Source organism: Fundulus heteroclitus, chromosome 23 (genome assembly GCF_011125445.2).
Source record: "Fundulus heteroclitus isolate FHET01 chromosome 23, MU-UCD_Fhet_4.1, whole genome shotgun sequence".
Lineage (NCBI taxonomy): Eukaryota > Metazoa > Chordata > Actinopteri > Cyprinodontiformes > Fundulidae > Fundulus > Fundulus heteroclitus.
Genome location: NC_046383.1, coordinates 13,539,008 through 13,553,113, shown reverse-complemented (window position 1 = coordinate 13,553,113; position 14,106 = coordinate 13,539,008). Strand labels below are relative to the sequence as shown.

Sequence of the window (14,106 nt, the reverse complement as noted above, 5' to 3'; positions counted from 1 at the left end):
TCAAACCACTTTCTGACCCACTACCAGCAGCAAGGCTTCAAACCTCATCAATAGTTACCTATGTTTGCATGTGCGAAATTCCTTGATAGGATTAAGATGTTTCCAGATTGAAAAGGAAAATAATAATCCAGATATAATGTTTATAAATGCACAAAATCAATTAGTCTGATCATGACATGCATTTTATTCAAAATGAAAGCACTCCGACACAGGCAGTGTCAAAATGTTCTTTAAAAAACATAGAAGAGGTTGTAGTTCTGTCTGTGCTGAAAGAACAACAACAAAAGAAACAAACACAGAGGTATGTTTGTTATACGTATTTCTTCTGAGCATCCATCATGGATCTGCGTTAGCTTCTAGGAACGGCTTCCGACCATCAAAGCATTTGATAACATTTATCTCTTTTATTTATAATAAATAGGTTGTATCACCAACAGACCACTTTTGCTCCCACCGACATAGAGACTAGCCACTAATAGGGATGTCACCTTGATATAGGGCACCCAGCTTGCCCCAATCTGAATAACATGATCGGAATAGGTGTTTAGATGAATTGGGATACACTTCACTGTTCCTCCTTCCCACCTAAGCACCAGCGCTTGCTCCCAAACTCTGGAAATATATCCCTCCAGACATCCGCAATACTGTCACTTTTTTCCACCTCCACTCTAAACCCCCCCCAAAAAAAAAACAATATCTTTTCAAGAATGCCCACTTACAGTAACTTCCTGTTCATTGTAACTTTTAAATGTGTGTTGATTTAATTATGATTTATTGTTGTTATCCTGTTGGATTTGTACAGTTTCCTTGAGTGCTACGAATGACGCTTTTAAAGAATAGGTATTAGAGCATGGGATTTTAAGTAGGCCACTAAAATGACAATCTGGTAATAATGAGTTGATTACTCAAGTTGGAATGAATGTTACTTAGATGCACAAAAGGCCCTTTAATAACAAAAAAATATATAGTTTTATGGCACTCAGTGGTGTGTTGAAGCTAGTAATAAACATAGTTGCGATAATTAATAGTAGATTATTGTTAAAACAAATCCTGAGATACAGCATATGTTTTTAGTTTTGTGAAAAAAAATAATTAGATTTATAAGTTATTAAATGTATCCATTAAAGTTGCCTAGTCACGTGCTACGAGTGTGAAATTCTACAGCAGTAGCTCTGGTTTCATATTAAATTACAGTGGCCTGTTGGCTTATTATATTTTATCTCTGTTTTACACTTTGCTTTTGCTCTATTTATAAATTAAACTCCTTTGTGTATATTTACTATGACAATACTGCATACGATATTGGACATGCACGCAATGAGTAAAGAAGGAGAAGCAATGGAGCCAAGCGAGTCAGCAACGCCCCACGGAAGCCCAAAAAGAAAGCGCTGGAGTAACCCTAACCCTGTTGGGTTGATCTTTGACCACGCCAGACTGTTACCTTACCGTGAGGCAACGCTAGACGATCTACTGGCTCTTTCAGTAGCTGCGGCAATTGCGGTTTCATGGTACTGCCAGGAAATGGCACAGCAAATTTTGTGTGCTGATTGCGCCTGATGTAAAGTTCTTTTCAGGCTACAAAAGGACTAAGCAAACACTATCAGGACGGATGCTTGTCGTGTATTGTTTTATTTGAGAATTAACGTTTTCTTTTTATGGTCAAAATACATTAATAGGTCCCTTTAATCCGATTAAAGAAAATCCGGAGATAGATACTCATGATGAAGGTCTTAAATATCTACCATATTACATCATTAGCTACATAAAAAATGAGAAAGCTCAAGTAAGCTCCACAGCAATCTAAGATTCAAATGAGGTAATTTACAATCAAAATTGTTGTCTTAGCATGTTTTTTTTCCCCTTGTTTAGTCTGCTCACAGTTCTCAAGAGGAGTCTACGCCATCTTTGGATTCTATGATAAGAAGTCTGTCAACACCATCACGTCGTTCTGCGGCACGCTGCACGTCTCCTTCATAACGCCCAGCTTCCCTCTGGACGGAAATCAGCAGTTCATTATCCAGATGCGGCCTGATATTAGGGGGCCCCTCCTCAGCCTCATCGAGTACTACAAGTGGGACAAGTTTGCCTATCTATATGACAGTGATCGAGGTAAGTCAAAAAACACAAATAGATAAGAATAATTTGAGGGATTTGTTTCAAAGTCCTTTTTGGCTTTAAAGTTGTCGCCCATTAAGAAAAAGGGAATTTGCTGCAGTGATCATGTTCACACAGTTTGGCTGCTGTACAAAACACCTAAAATCCTACTGTTTGAAACAAACAGGGTACAGGTAAAGCGAGCTAAAGGGCATCTTGGTTTATGATAAACAGCTTGTCACGTGTAATCAGCCACAGCCGCTCCCGTGTTTAAGGGTGTTTTTATGTAACATCATGGGCGAGGAGGTGCAGTCAGAGTCATCATATCACAGAGGAGATAAAATGACCTGCAGCTGTTGATTTCCATTCCCCCTCCAGAGAGCTGTCATTTGTTCGCATTATATCTTCTGTATATGGTGTCAACAGGCTCCTGCACTGTAAAACCTGCTACATGTTTTTTGTTCAAAATGAAAAATCTGTGAGATTTGACTGCTAAACTGCTCATCAGTAGACATTGTGCAGATCACTGTGCCACCCCCAACAAAAAAAACATACAAATAAAAATCTGCATATGGTTGCAGTTGTTGTGTACACACAAAATCACTCCTCATTGGCCACATTTGTATTTATTTCAAAACAGCTTTAAACTTACATCCCTCTGTTCATCGGTGAGATTTCCAGTGTAAAATCTCAGACAACTCTGGCAACATGGGGCTGACTGTTGTTATAGTCACACGGTGCAGAACACCGTCTCTGTATGGTCCTATTCTCATTCCTCTTTTCCCTTTCAGAGGTTGCCACAGTGAGTCACCTATCTCCATCTGACCCTATTTTCTGCATCGTCTCTCACACCCCTACCTTCATGTCCTTTTTCACTCCATCCATAAATCTCCTCTTTGGTTTACCTCTGGGCCTCCTGCTTCACAGTTGTAGTCCCAACATCCTTGTTACCAATGTACTCACCATCCCTCTTTACACATCCAAACCATCTCAGTCTGGCCTCTTGGCTTTATCTCAAACATCTAACATGAGCTGTCCCTCTGATGTACGACTCCTTCCTGATCCTATCCATCCTCATCACTCCCATGAGAATCATAACATTGTCATCTCTGCCGCCTGTCTTTTGTTCAGTGCCACTGTGTCTAAACTATAGAAGATCGCTGGTCTCACCACCTTCTTGTACACCTTATCTGTGAATAACACCTGACAAAAAGCTTGGGTATTTATCAAACCACAACTGATATTTTTTAAAGGGGCCTAACCACGAACTTTAACCACAAATGTCTATGCCAGTATCTAAGTCTGCTGGCATACAAAGGTTTTTCTGATTCAATTATTAAGCCCTGTTGGCTTATTCTAATTTATTCCTGTGTTATACACTTTGTTTTTTGCTCTATTTGTTAGCAAACAAAGATCTTTTGTTTATATTGACCATAATAAGACATAATCAGAGGTACGATATTCCGCATGAGCTATGAAAAAACAAGGAGAAGCTATGGAGCCAAGCCACTCAGCAACGCCCATCGGATGGAAAAAGCACCCACAGCCTGGACAAAAACCCACTGCTCCTCCTGCAGCCGCTGTTTGACCATCAGCTGGACTCTCCTCTCCAGCGCCCTGGCACAGACCTAGCTGGGGAGGCTAAGAAGTGAGATCCCCTTGTAGCTGGAGCACACCCTCTGGTCTCCCTTGTTATAAAGGGGTACCACCACTCTGCCAGTCCAGGGCTACTGTCCCCAACTGCCATGTGATGTTGAAGAGGCGTGTCAGCCACAGCAGCTCCACAACATCCAGAGACTTGACTTACTCAGGGCAGATTTCATCCACCGCGAAGCCTTGCTACCACGAACCTTTCTGACCGCCTCGGTGACTTCGGCCTGGGTGATGAGTGATTCCAACTCTGAGTCCTCAGTCTCTGCTTCCACCAGGGAAGATGTGACAGCGGGATAGAGGAGATCCTCAAAATACTTCTTCCAGTCGCCCAACAATGTCCTCTGTCAGGGTTTAGCAGCTCCCCACCTCCACGGTAAACAGTGTTGGCAAAGCACGGCTTTCTCCTCCTGAGGCGCTGGATGGTTTACCAGAATCACTTTGAAGCAGACCAACAGTCCTTCTCCATGGCCTCACCAGACTCCTTCTAGGTCTGAGTTCCTCAGCAACCAGCCGGGCCACAGCCCACAAGGCCTCATGGTACCTATTAGCTGCCTCAGGAGTCCCACTACTCAACCATGCTTGATTGGACCTCTTCTTCACCTTGAAGGCATCCCTTCATCTTCACCCGCGTGTCCTAGACATGTAGCCAAAGGTCAGAAGATACAAGTGGATCATTGACCTCTGGCCTTAGGTTTCCTGGTGCCACATGCACTGATGGAGACCCATATGCTTGAACATGGTGTTCATTATAGACAATCCTTGACTAGCACAGAAATCCAATAACAGAACACAACTCAAATTCAGATCAGGGAGGCCGTTCCTCCCAATCACAGCGCTTCAGGCTTTGAGTCCTGCTGCTTATCCATGCAGGGTTGGAGGGGCTGGTGCACATGTCCAGCGGTCGGTCATTGGGCGAGAGGCAGAGCACACCCTGGACGTGTTGCCAGTTCATCAGGGGTGCCTGGCTTTGTGGTTAAATGATGTTCTTTCTGGTTTATGGCTCCAACCACACTCACCGGAACATTTAAGGGTTTTTACAAATGAAGCCCTAACCATTTCTATTTGTATGTTTTGCACCATTAACTTTTTTTTTTTGTTGTGAAGGTCTCTTTGCATTAATAACTTTGTGATTAAATCGTTTTTGTGGGTCACTAGTAATATTAAACCAGCTGATACTGATTTGCTCATAGCAGCAGGGATGCTTTTCAGAATGCTTTTCTTGGCTTTCTAAACTTTTTTACACATCTTTTCCTTCACATATTCAATATTTATTCCCTCTTTCATTCTACCTTTTTTTCACCCTCAAATTCATCTGATTTGCTTTGGATTGTTTTTATGTGTGGATTAACTGGTTTGATGCAAACATCAGCAGTGAATCATATGCCGATGGTCTCATACAAATATTTAAAATGATAAGTACATTGATGTGTTTAGTAATTTTTTTAGCTCCTGTAACAAAGTAAAACACTTGCATTCAGATAAAGAAGAAGGTTAAAAAAGTAACTATAATATCCTATATATTCATAACAAAACAAAAAGACATGTATGAACGAAACAGCTGCAATCAGAAGTACGTATGCCTGAAGTTACTGACGAATAACGTCACAGATTGAATTTACAAGGTAGATGAAAAATAATCTACCTTCAAGCTAATATCAAGACTTATTTGATGTATGAATCAAATCTGACATCATCCTTTGGTCTTTTTCATCATAGGTTCTTTTCTTTGTCACACTGATTGTGTCAAAATCTGAAAGTAAGATTAGATTTCTTTGAACACTCTTTGAAAGGTTTTGCACACAGAGCAGGCTTTTGTAGGCTGAAAAGACTGAAGCTTTATTTAAAGCCCACCAGCAATGAGATGTAATACAAAGAAGAAGATGGGGGGAATACAGAAAGTGAATGGGTAAGAAAGCTGCCTATAATAACCTGTAATAAAGACGATAACAGAAAAATTGCTTCTAGTAAGTTATCTCCCTTTGCTGTGTCATGCAACTCATTTTCTGCTGCCATCTACTAATTCTCCTCCAGAAAAATGCATTCTTCTCTAGCAAAGAGTGGCTAGACTATAATAAAAAGGAAAACTCATTTGCATACATAGTGTCATTTTTTGATAGTGCTGCTGTGATAAGAAACATTGAGGAAAAACTTAATTTACGTTCTATTCTTGTGGGGAACACCAAAAGTTGTAATTTCTTCACAAAAGCGTGCTTTTCTTTTGATGTATTACATCTTAAGCCAAGGTTTGGTGCTTCATGCTATGGAGATAAGAGTGGTTATTTTTAAGTTTTTACAAAGATGCGTCGGGATTGTTTTCAAAAAGCAAAGATTCATGGCTTACAATAATACTTAGACAGCCTGCAGGGAGAAAAATGCACATTAGCAGGGACTACTGTGAGTTTGTAAATCTTGTATTTTAGAAGCTTGACAAGAAGACAAATCTATTCCCAGGATCACTTTATCAAACTCCATGCAGTCCACATTTAAATGGACTTTTATAAAACACTCAAACCGCTCTCTAATGACCAGGGATCAATATCAGCAACAGTTTAACAAGGAAACTAGTTGGTGAAAGGAATATTAATTCCCGCAGACCGTTCAATTTAGTGCCGGTAGATGGAGATTGTTTTACTGAATTTGATCATTATTCACTGAAGGGTTGTTTTGTTATTCTTCATTCATGAAATGTCTTCATTTGTAGTGAAATAGTTAAAGAGGCTGATTGAGATTGAGGGACCCTTGAGTGAAACTGAGGTGTGGAGCACAAAGTCGTATCGGTATTAGAAACATTGGCGGTGAACGACTCCTCACAAAGGAAATCAATTAAATGGTTGTAATCACAATCGCTTTATTTATCCTGATAGACCTCAGAAAGCTTTACCATCTCTATAAAGAAGGTTGAGTAGATCCTCTAGTTCACAGGACCTACTCGACTTTTTTGGAGGGATTTTTCTACCTGGATTATTGAGATGCATCAGGATTCTTTATCATTTCTAATATATTTGAATAGACCACCTATAATTTTTACAATGTGAAGCATTCAAACTAATCCATACATTTTATCTCCATATAAATCACAAAGACCTTAAAATAATGTTCTTAACTTTAACCCCTTAAATTTGGTTTTGGCAATCAATTTATGCATGTTTTGAATTTCTTGTACATGAAAAGGATTTCTTTAACTGGTAGGAAACACCAGAATGGAATATTGTAGGGATTTCACAGCAGCAAATTAAACAAAAATTTTGATTAAAATGAATTGCAATAGTACACTTTTAAAAGGTTAGAGATAGCACAAAAAGTGCAGTGGGGACAAATAATACTCTTGTTTAAAAGGCATAGAAATACTTGAAGAAAGTAAATATTGGGATGCATTAACATTAACCCTAAATACACATCTGGGGTTATTTTTTTACTATTTGCATCAGCAAAGTAAAGGTTCTGGAAAAATAAATGAAAGAAAAAACACAAAAATGTCTATGAATTCCAAATGGGCAATTAAACCAAACATAAACACTAAAAAAATTTTCTTTATCACCTCTGCGCCGAATGTGTTTGTGACTGAAGAGAGAACTGTGACCTGACATGAAATTAGGTGCTAATTGCTCCCATCTGCCTGTACTTAGTGCAATCCATTGCACAAAAAAAGCAAATAGCAGGAGCAAAAGATGTTCTTTCTTCTTGAATTTCTCCCTCAGTAGCTTAAAGTAACTGAATGAACATCAGTTCACACAAGTTGAGTTGCTACATGTGCAGACTGGATACAGTGCACTGAGCTACGGCCAGATTAAGAGGGATTACCTTACAATCTTTATCGTTTACATCACTTAAACCCTCCCACCGAGCCTTAGACAGACTTTGAGTTTCCTTCGTTGCACACTTTTGTTTCCTAACCTGTGCAGGTTCTCTATTCTCCTCTTCTCTGTGTTCTAATAGCAGCACCTTCCCCGGCAGTCTGCTTTCCACTTAAGAGAGGATCACACACAGCTTTTCTCTAAAATCAGAGGAACAAGCTGTTTCAGATCATCCCCAAGCTCACGCCAGCAATGACCCGATCTCCCTACTGTACGTCCACAGCAGCACCGAGGAGCCTGTTGTGCATATTTCATCATTGCATGGCCGTCTAATTAGGTCAGCGTGATCGTCTCATTCCCATGGCAACCAACGTGTGGCAAGAGAGGAGGAGAGAGAGCGACAGAGGGAGATTGTATGTGGCTGAGCCGGCTGGTAAATGATGTGAGGGTGTCTCTGCGTGGGTGTTTCTCAGGGAAAAAAGGCGAGGAGGCATCGGAGTTACTAAAGGTTATCATGAATTTGATTAGCACTTTCAAACTAATGGATGAACGAACATCGCCGCTGGGAGTTCCAAATCAGGCGCTATAATTTTTGCTGTGGGTTTCTTTCTGCATTTCTTAAACTCTCAAGCAGCCATAAATAGATACAGACAAAGGTATCCTCCTCTGCAAGAGCATCCCAGTAAATCAGAGGAAAAAATTCAATACTTGGATAAATTCAGAAAGCCAACCTTTGTTACGAATGCAGGGACTACAATGTTCTCTTTATGAATTGAAGATTTTCACTTTAAGCGAGTGAAGTTGCAATTTGTTCTTGCTCCCGGGGCAGACGGGGCTGCACTAAAAAGCCGGTGGCACTTCTGAAACATGCACAAGATCTCCCCCTGCATATGTGTGCACGTCACTTTTTGATGTAGGAAATGTTTGGCTGAAAAAAAAAGTATTTTAAGTGAGGCGGGGGTGAATGCTTGTTGAGAGGCCTAAACAGCAGCCAGTTGCATTGTGTGAGATATTTCTGACCCAGATTGATAGGCGCTTACTCTGACGCAGACTCTGAGCCTCATATGCCTCCAACTATCTGAATAATGATGCACACGGCTTTATTGCCAAGTAACAAAGTTCCCATTTATAAGGCCAGCAGAGACAGAGTTTGTTCTATCCTAATTCTTTTATTTAGGAAACACCTGTTTGAGTTCAAAGGTCTCTAATTAGTTAGGTGCATTAAACCCAAATCATTATTCTTATGCCTATTTTAAACCATGACCATTTCATATAACCATATAATAGAAAACAGTCATCTGTAAACATGACAGACTCCAATGTTCTACTAATACTGGCTTGCTTTTACCTCTGCTTATTGAATATTGTTCATCAGACCCAAGTCCCGGACTTGGGAATAAGTCAAGTCTCGAGTCTTCACAGTGTAAGTGTAAGTCAACTCAGAAGACTCTTTTTTTGCAACTTAAATTTAAGTCTTTTTAAAAATGTATTAATTTTAACATGTCCTGTCCAAGGGGGAGTGCCATGGAGAAGCCCAACAGAGTTATGGCTTTGGCAATAATGCTCCACTTGATATATAAATATAAAACTTTATTAGAATTTGCTTTGGGATTTATTCAAATGTAATGGACATGGAGACTGAAACGAAGAGGAAAAAGAGGAGAAAGATCCTCCTCAAGGGAAGTGGGGTAGCAAGTTGAGGAGGAGGGAGAAAATAGAGGAGATAAAGGACAATGGGAATATGAAACAACACACTTTTATTCTGCAAAAAGACAGAAAGAAACGTAAAGACAACAACCCTGGTCAACATCCTGACCCCCTGCACAGCCCCCCAGCCCCATCTGGAGATGGAGTCAAAGAGAAAACCGGTGAACACCGTCTAGATCAGACCGCCAACCAGATCAACCCTGGGAAGAAACAGTCCAAACCCCCCAATGAGCTCCAAATTCAACTCCATTGCGACATCAAAATGGATCCCAAAAGCTAGCTTACCTCTACAACACTGTCTCTACCTCATTGGGCGGCTCATAAATATAGCAACACAGTTTTAACTTCAACCCTCCTTTCTACAGCTGATCTATTAGAAACACGGAGCAATAGTTAGAAAGATAATGATTTTATTATATCTCTATTTTTTAAGTCGCAAAAAGTTCAATAATGTTATTTTATTTTTTTTGTGTCCTTTCTGGCAATGCGGCATTAAGAATTGTTGTCTTAATGCCAAAAAGAGTCCAACAGATTTTACTTTCACAAGCGGAGCCTTACTTCTTTCGCTATAGTGCTCCACTTGATTTATATATGCAAGATGCTTTATTATAATTTATGCAGGGAATATTTCATGTTAAATGGGCACTGAAACAAGAAGGTAGAAGAGGGAAAAAAAGGATAAATGGTGACGGAGAACGAGGAGAGAACAGGGAGAAAGCGATACAACATCCCCAGTCTGCTTCTTCACCTGCAAAGGGAGATATAAAAAGAACAGCAGAACCAGCCGATAAAGTATTACAGATACAAACAACCCATCGGTCCATACCATTACTGAAGAATACAGTATTATTTAATACGAAATGTATAAAGTGACAGCTGAAGATAGTCTGAAGATAGTCTGTGTTATATTACTGGTCTGCCTCTCGGACCGGCTTCCATGTTTGCAGGCTGCTGCTCTGTTGTCAACATAAAATCCCAAATGCCACGCTCTGTTTTGGGAACCCTGGGAACTCTTATGTGATTGGATCAGGAACCAGGAAGTAAACTCAGGCGTGAGTTTTCTAACAAGACGACTCACTGTTTATTTCTACAATATACAGCGTTAGCCATGCGTGGGAATATGAAACATGAGCAATTCCGTTTTTTGTAAATAAAGTTGCGAGGACAAATGGATGGATGGATGGATGGATGGATGGATGGATGGATGGATGGATTTCATTCAAATTATTTTAAACCAAATATACAATCCAGCTTTAAATGTCATTAATGTGGTCTAAAAACTTTCTTAATATCTTCTGTTTGTTATTTCTTTATGTTTCTGTAACTCATTTTGAGCTTTAATTACCACATTTAATAAGCATTAATAAAACAGTCAAAGTTAACTACCCCACAATGACCTCACTGTAGCCATGATGTACCACCCTCTTAGATAAAACTGCAAGCCTCCGTTTTCCTCTCCACCGCCATAAAACTATGGCTGCATCGCATAAAATTGATTACTTCTGTAATTCACCTCACCGTGGTGAGTTGGAGTGAAACACACAAACCCTTTCATCAAACCCCTCTACCTGCTCTCTGTCGGCCAGGGATCAATATCAGCAAAGATTTACCAAGGAAACTAGTTGGTGATAGGAATATACATTCATTGATACTGTTTAGTGCCTTCACTGAGATTATTATACTGAATTTTACCATTTTGATTATTATTACCTAAAGGGTTCTTTTGTTATTTTACATTTATGAACTTATTTTATTTGTAGTGAAATAATTAAGTGGATGAGGGAAAAAAAGCATAATTCCCTTTTTAAGGAAATCTCTGAACTGAAATCATAGAAAATGAGCTGATCCTCTGGGATTTGTTTGTATGCCAAACAAATCCCAGAGGATCAGCTCATTTTGACACAATCAAATAGACTGCACAAAAAACCCATTTCAAAACAAATGAAGCAAAGACATTCAGCCATATTAGGCATTACCGGTGCTGATGCAGTTAAGTGCATTGCTTGTTACAGCCATTTTCCTCCCACATGTTCAGGTTCATAGCAGAGCAACTGTGACTCATACAGATTGTTTTACATAAGTGAGCAAGTTCCTATAAAACATTATCCGTTCTTCTTATTTTGACTTTCTTGCTGTTGATTCTTCTTATAACTATTATACAAATGTACACTACCAGTCCAAGGTTTGGACTCACCTTTGTCATTCAATAGCTTTTCCTTATTTTCATCACTTTTTACATTGCAGACACATAGTGAAGACATCAAAACTAAGACTCAAAACTATATAGAATTATGTATCAAACACAAAATTGTGAACTCTGGCCTTCTCTCTATGAGCTACCTGAAGTTAGTCACCTGAAATGGTTTTCCAACTGTCTTTAAGGAGTTCCCAGTGGTAGTAATAAAATAAAGATAAACTGTTGAATGAGAAAGTGAGTCCAAACTTTTGACTGGTAGAGTAAGTTCCTTTGTTTCAAAGGAATAAACAGCTTATGTCTTAACATTTACAACTTTTTCTTTTTCAACTGTATTCATAGTTGTAGTTAACAACATTTATTTGTCTGATAGTCATTAAACTGTAGGACATTTTACAATCAATAAAATGTTGCAAGTTGCAAAAGAGCTGTTATGTTTGGAATGATGAATGAAGGCATCAATGCCTGACAACATCCATCAAAAAACAAAAGTAACAGTAGCAAATTCTTCAGTTCAAAATGTAGTTCATACCATGAATGTGTATATGGTGTCATAGTTTGGGTTCAGTTTAGTTTTGGTTTTGGACCTTTTGAGACTTTTCTTATGTGGCCTGTCACTTCTCAGCCTCCAGCCACCACCCTTCTCTATATCAGCTCCACCTGTTACCATTAATTAGTTTTCAACTACGGTCAAATGTTCGTCCACTTACTTATACCCGCCTCAGCCTACTCATCTTTGCCAGATCATTACGAATCCACCGGTGAGTCTTATCCAGCTTTTTCTGTCTGTCCGCCTGCCTGCCCATGATCCGGTCCGCTTCTGTCTCCTGATTCTCTGAGCCTGCCTTTCCCCTGTCGGACTTGATTGCCTGCTGGTTACTGGACCTGTTTCTGCGCCCCGACTCTGCTCTGGACTTTCCCTGGATCTCTGATCACCTGATTCTGACTCTGGACTGGCTCTCGGACTATGGACTCTAGTTTATCCCCTTGATCATCCTGTCTTCCTCCCCCTTCCTGGTTCTGACCCATAGCCTGCCTTCTAATAAACTGTCTTAAAACGCTACCTGTTTGTCTGGCTGATTTCTGGGTCCTCTGGTTCTGTTCGTTACATATGGAGATTCATCCAGTGAAGAGTAGGACGTCAGCAGAACCGTGTCTGACTGCAGAGCCTTGAAGGCTTAAAAAACTGGCAACTTGCAGGGTGCTTTAAGAGCAGTGAGCCAAGTCCGGCCATATTTTACCACAGTAGGTCAGTGACAAACGCTGAAGCATTCAGCATTCATTTCCACTATGGTTCTGATTTTATTTTATGGACCCATGCTGAGATGGTGTAAGGCTCGTTTTCTCCATCAGTATGTGCTTTACTTATGATGATGGTGATGATTCACATGGCAAAAAAAAAAAAAACATAACTCTGTCTATAGTTAATTTTCTCAGAAGTAAAAATCCCCAGAAAGCAGCATCATTTGCCATATTTGGGTGATGCTGTGGACCCAAACACAGACGAGGTTGAGATCAGAGTATGATGTAATGAAGATTTAATAATGAACTCAGGCTGGTGTAAACAGGAGACAAGGCAACAACAACAAACACGGGACAAAAGCAGAATGAACAGACAAGCTGACAGGAGAATCCAACAGAGAGCAACAAAATATCAACTGAAAACCTGACAAGGCAGGACTGAAAGAGAACCGTTTAAATACTATAGAGTGATTACAAGGAAAGTTGAACTACCTGCTGAACAGAAAACACCTGAGTACAGCAGAGAGCTGGATAGAAAAGTAGGAGAGAAAAAGTGAACAGAATTTATAAAAACTTTAGAAGGAACATTAAACACAGCACAGCTAGACATGGGTTAAAAACACGAGGCTACACAGCTGGGAATTCAGGACTCCAGATGCAAAAAAACAACAAAAAGTCCAGAACCCCGAGAGTTAATGAGATCATGATATCATGTAATTAAGACACAGAGAAAAACACGGCGCTGCATTTAATGATCAGTAAAATTAAAACCTGAGAAACGACGTGTTGGTAGAGAACGACTGCCTTGGTGCTCTGGCTGATTACTCTGATCAAGCTGCAGATTCCATCTGGATCATAACCTGTGAGCAAATAGTATCACTAAGATCAACAGGCTATCATACATATTAGGTAGCAGTGATATGTTTGTTTTAGAAAAAATGGTTTTGAAAATGTAATAAATATGCATATATAAGATTGTGATTTTTTTCCTAATCTCACTTTCACAATGCATACAATCTAACATATGTTACATACATGTTAGGATCATGTGCTTCTTTTCAAAGTGAGATTTGTTTTTGGTGGAAAATATAACATTTTAAACTGTTAACATTTTGATAGCGGTTTAATGTTTATGGTAATGTTATCTGGAGCGTTGTTCGTTCTGTCCGCAGGCCTTACAACCCTGCAGGTGGTTCTGGACACAGCGGCAGAGAAAAAGTGGCAGGTGACCGCCATCAATGTGGGAAACCTCAAAGATGAGAGGAAGGACGAAGCTTACCGCTCGCTCTTCCAGGACCTGGAGAACAAGAAAGAGAGGAGGGTGATCCTGGACTGTGAACAGGACAAAGTGAAAGACATCATGGAGCAGGTGCTTATGTTTCCTAAATATGTACTCTGGACAAACAAGTGCGTGCAACAGCT

At 39.8% G+C, this 14,106-nt stretch overlaps 1 protein-coding gene across 2 annotated transcripts in view; it reads left to right on the top strand.

Annotated features, from left to right (window-relative positions):
- The window catches only part of gria2b (glutamate receptor, ionotropic, AMPA 2b), a 64,714-nt gene that overhangs the window by 27,598 nt on the left and 23,010 nt on the right, over nt 1-14,106 (top strand). For both annotated transcript variants that reach the window (XM_036127536.1, XM_036127535.1), the window contains exons 3-4: nt 1,870-2,109; nt 13,857-14,053. In XM_036127536.1, the coding sequence (XP_035983429.1) occupies nt 1,870-2,109; nt 13,857-14,053 (437 nt within the window). The remainder of the gene's footprint in view (nt 1-1,869; nt 2,110-13,856; nt 14,054-14,106) is intronic.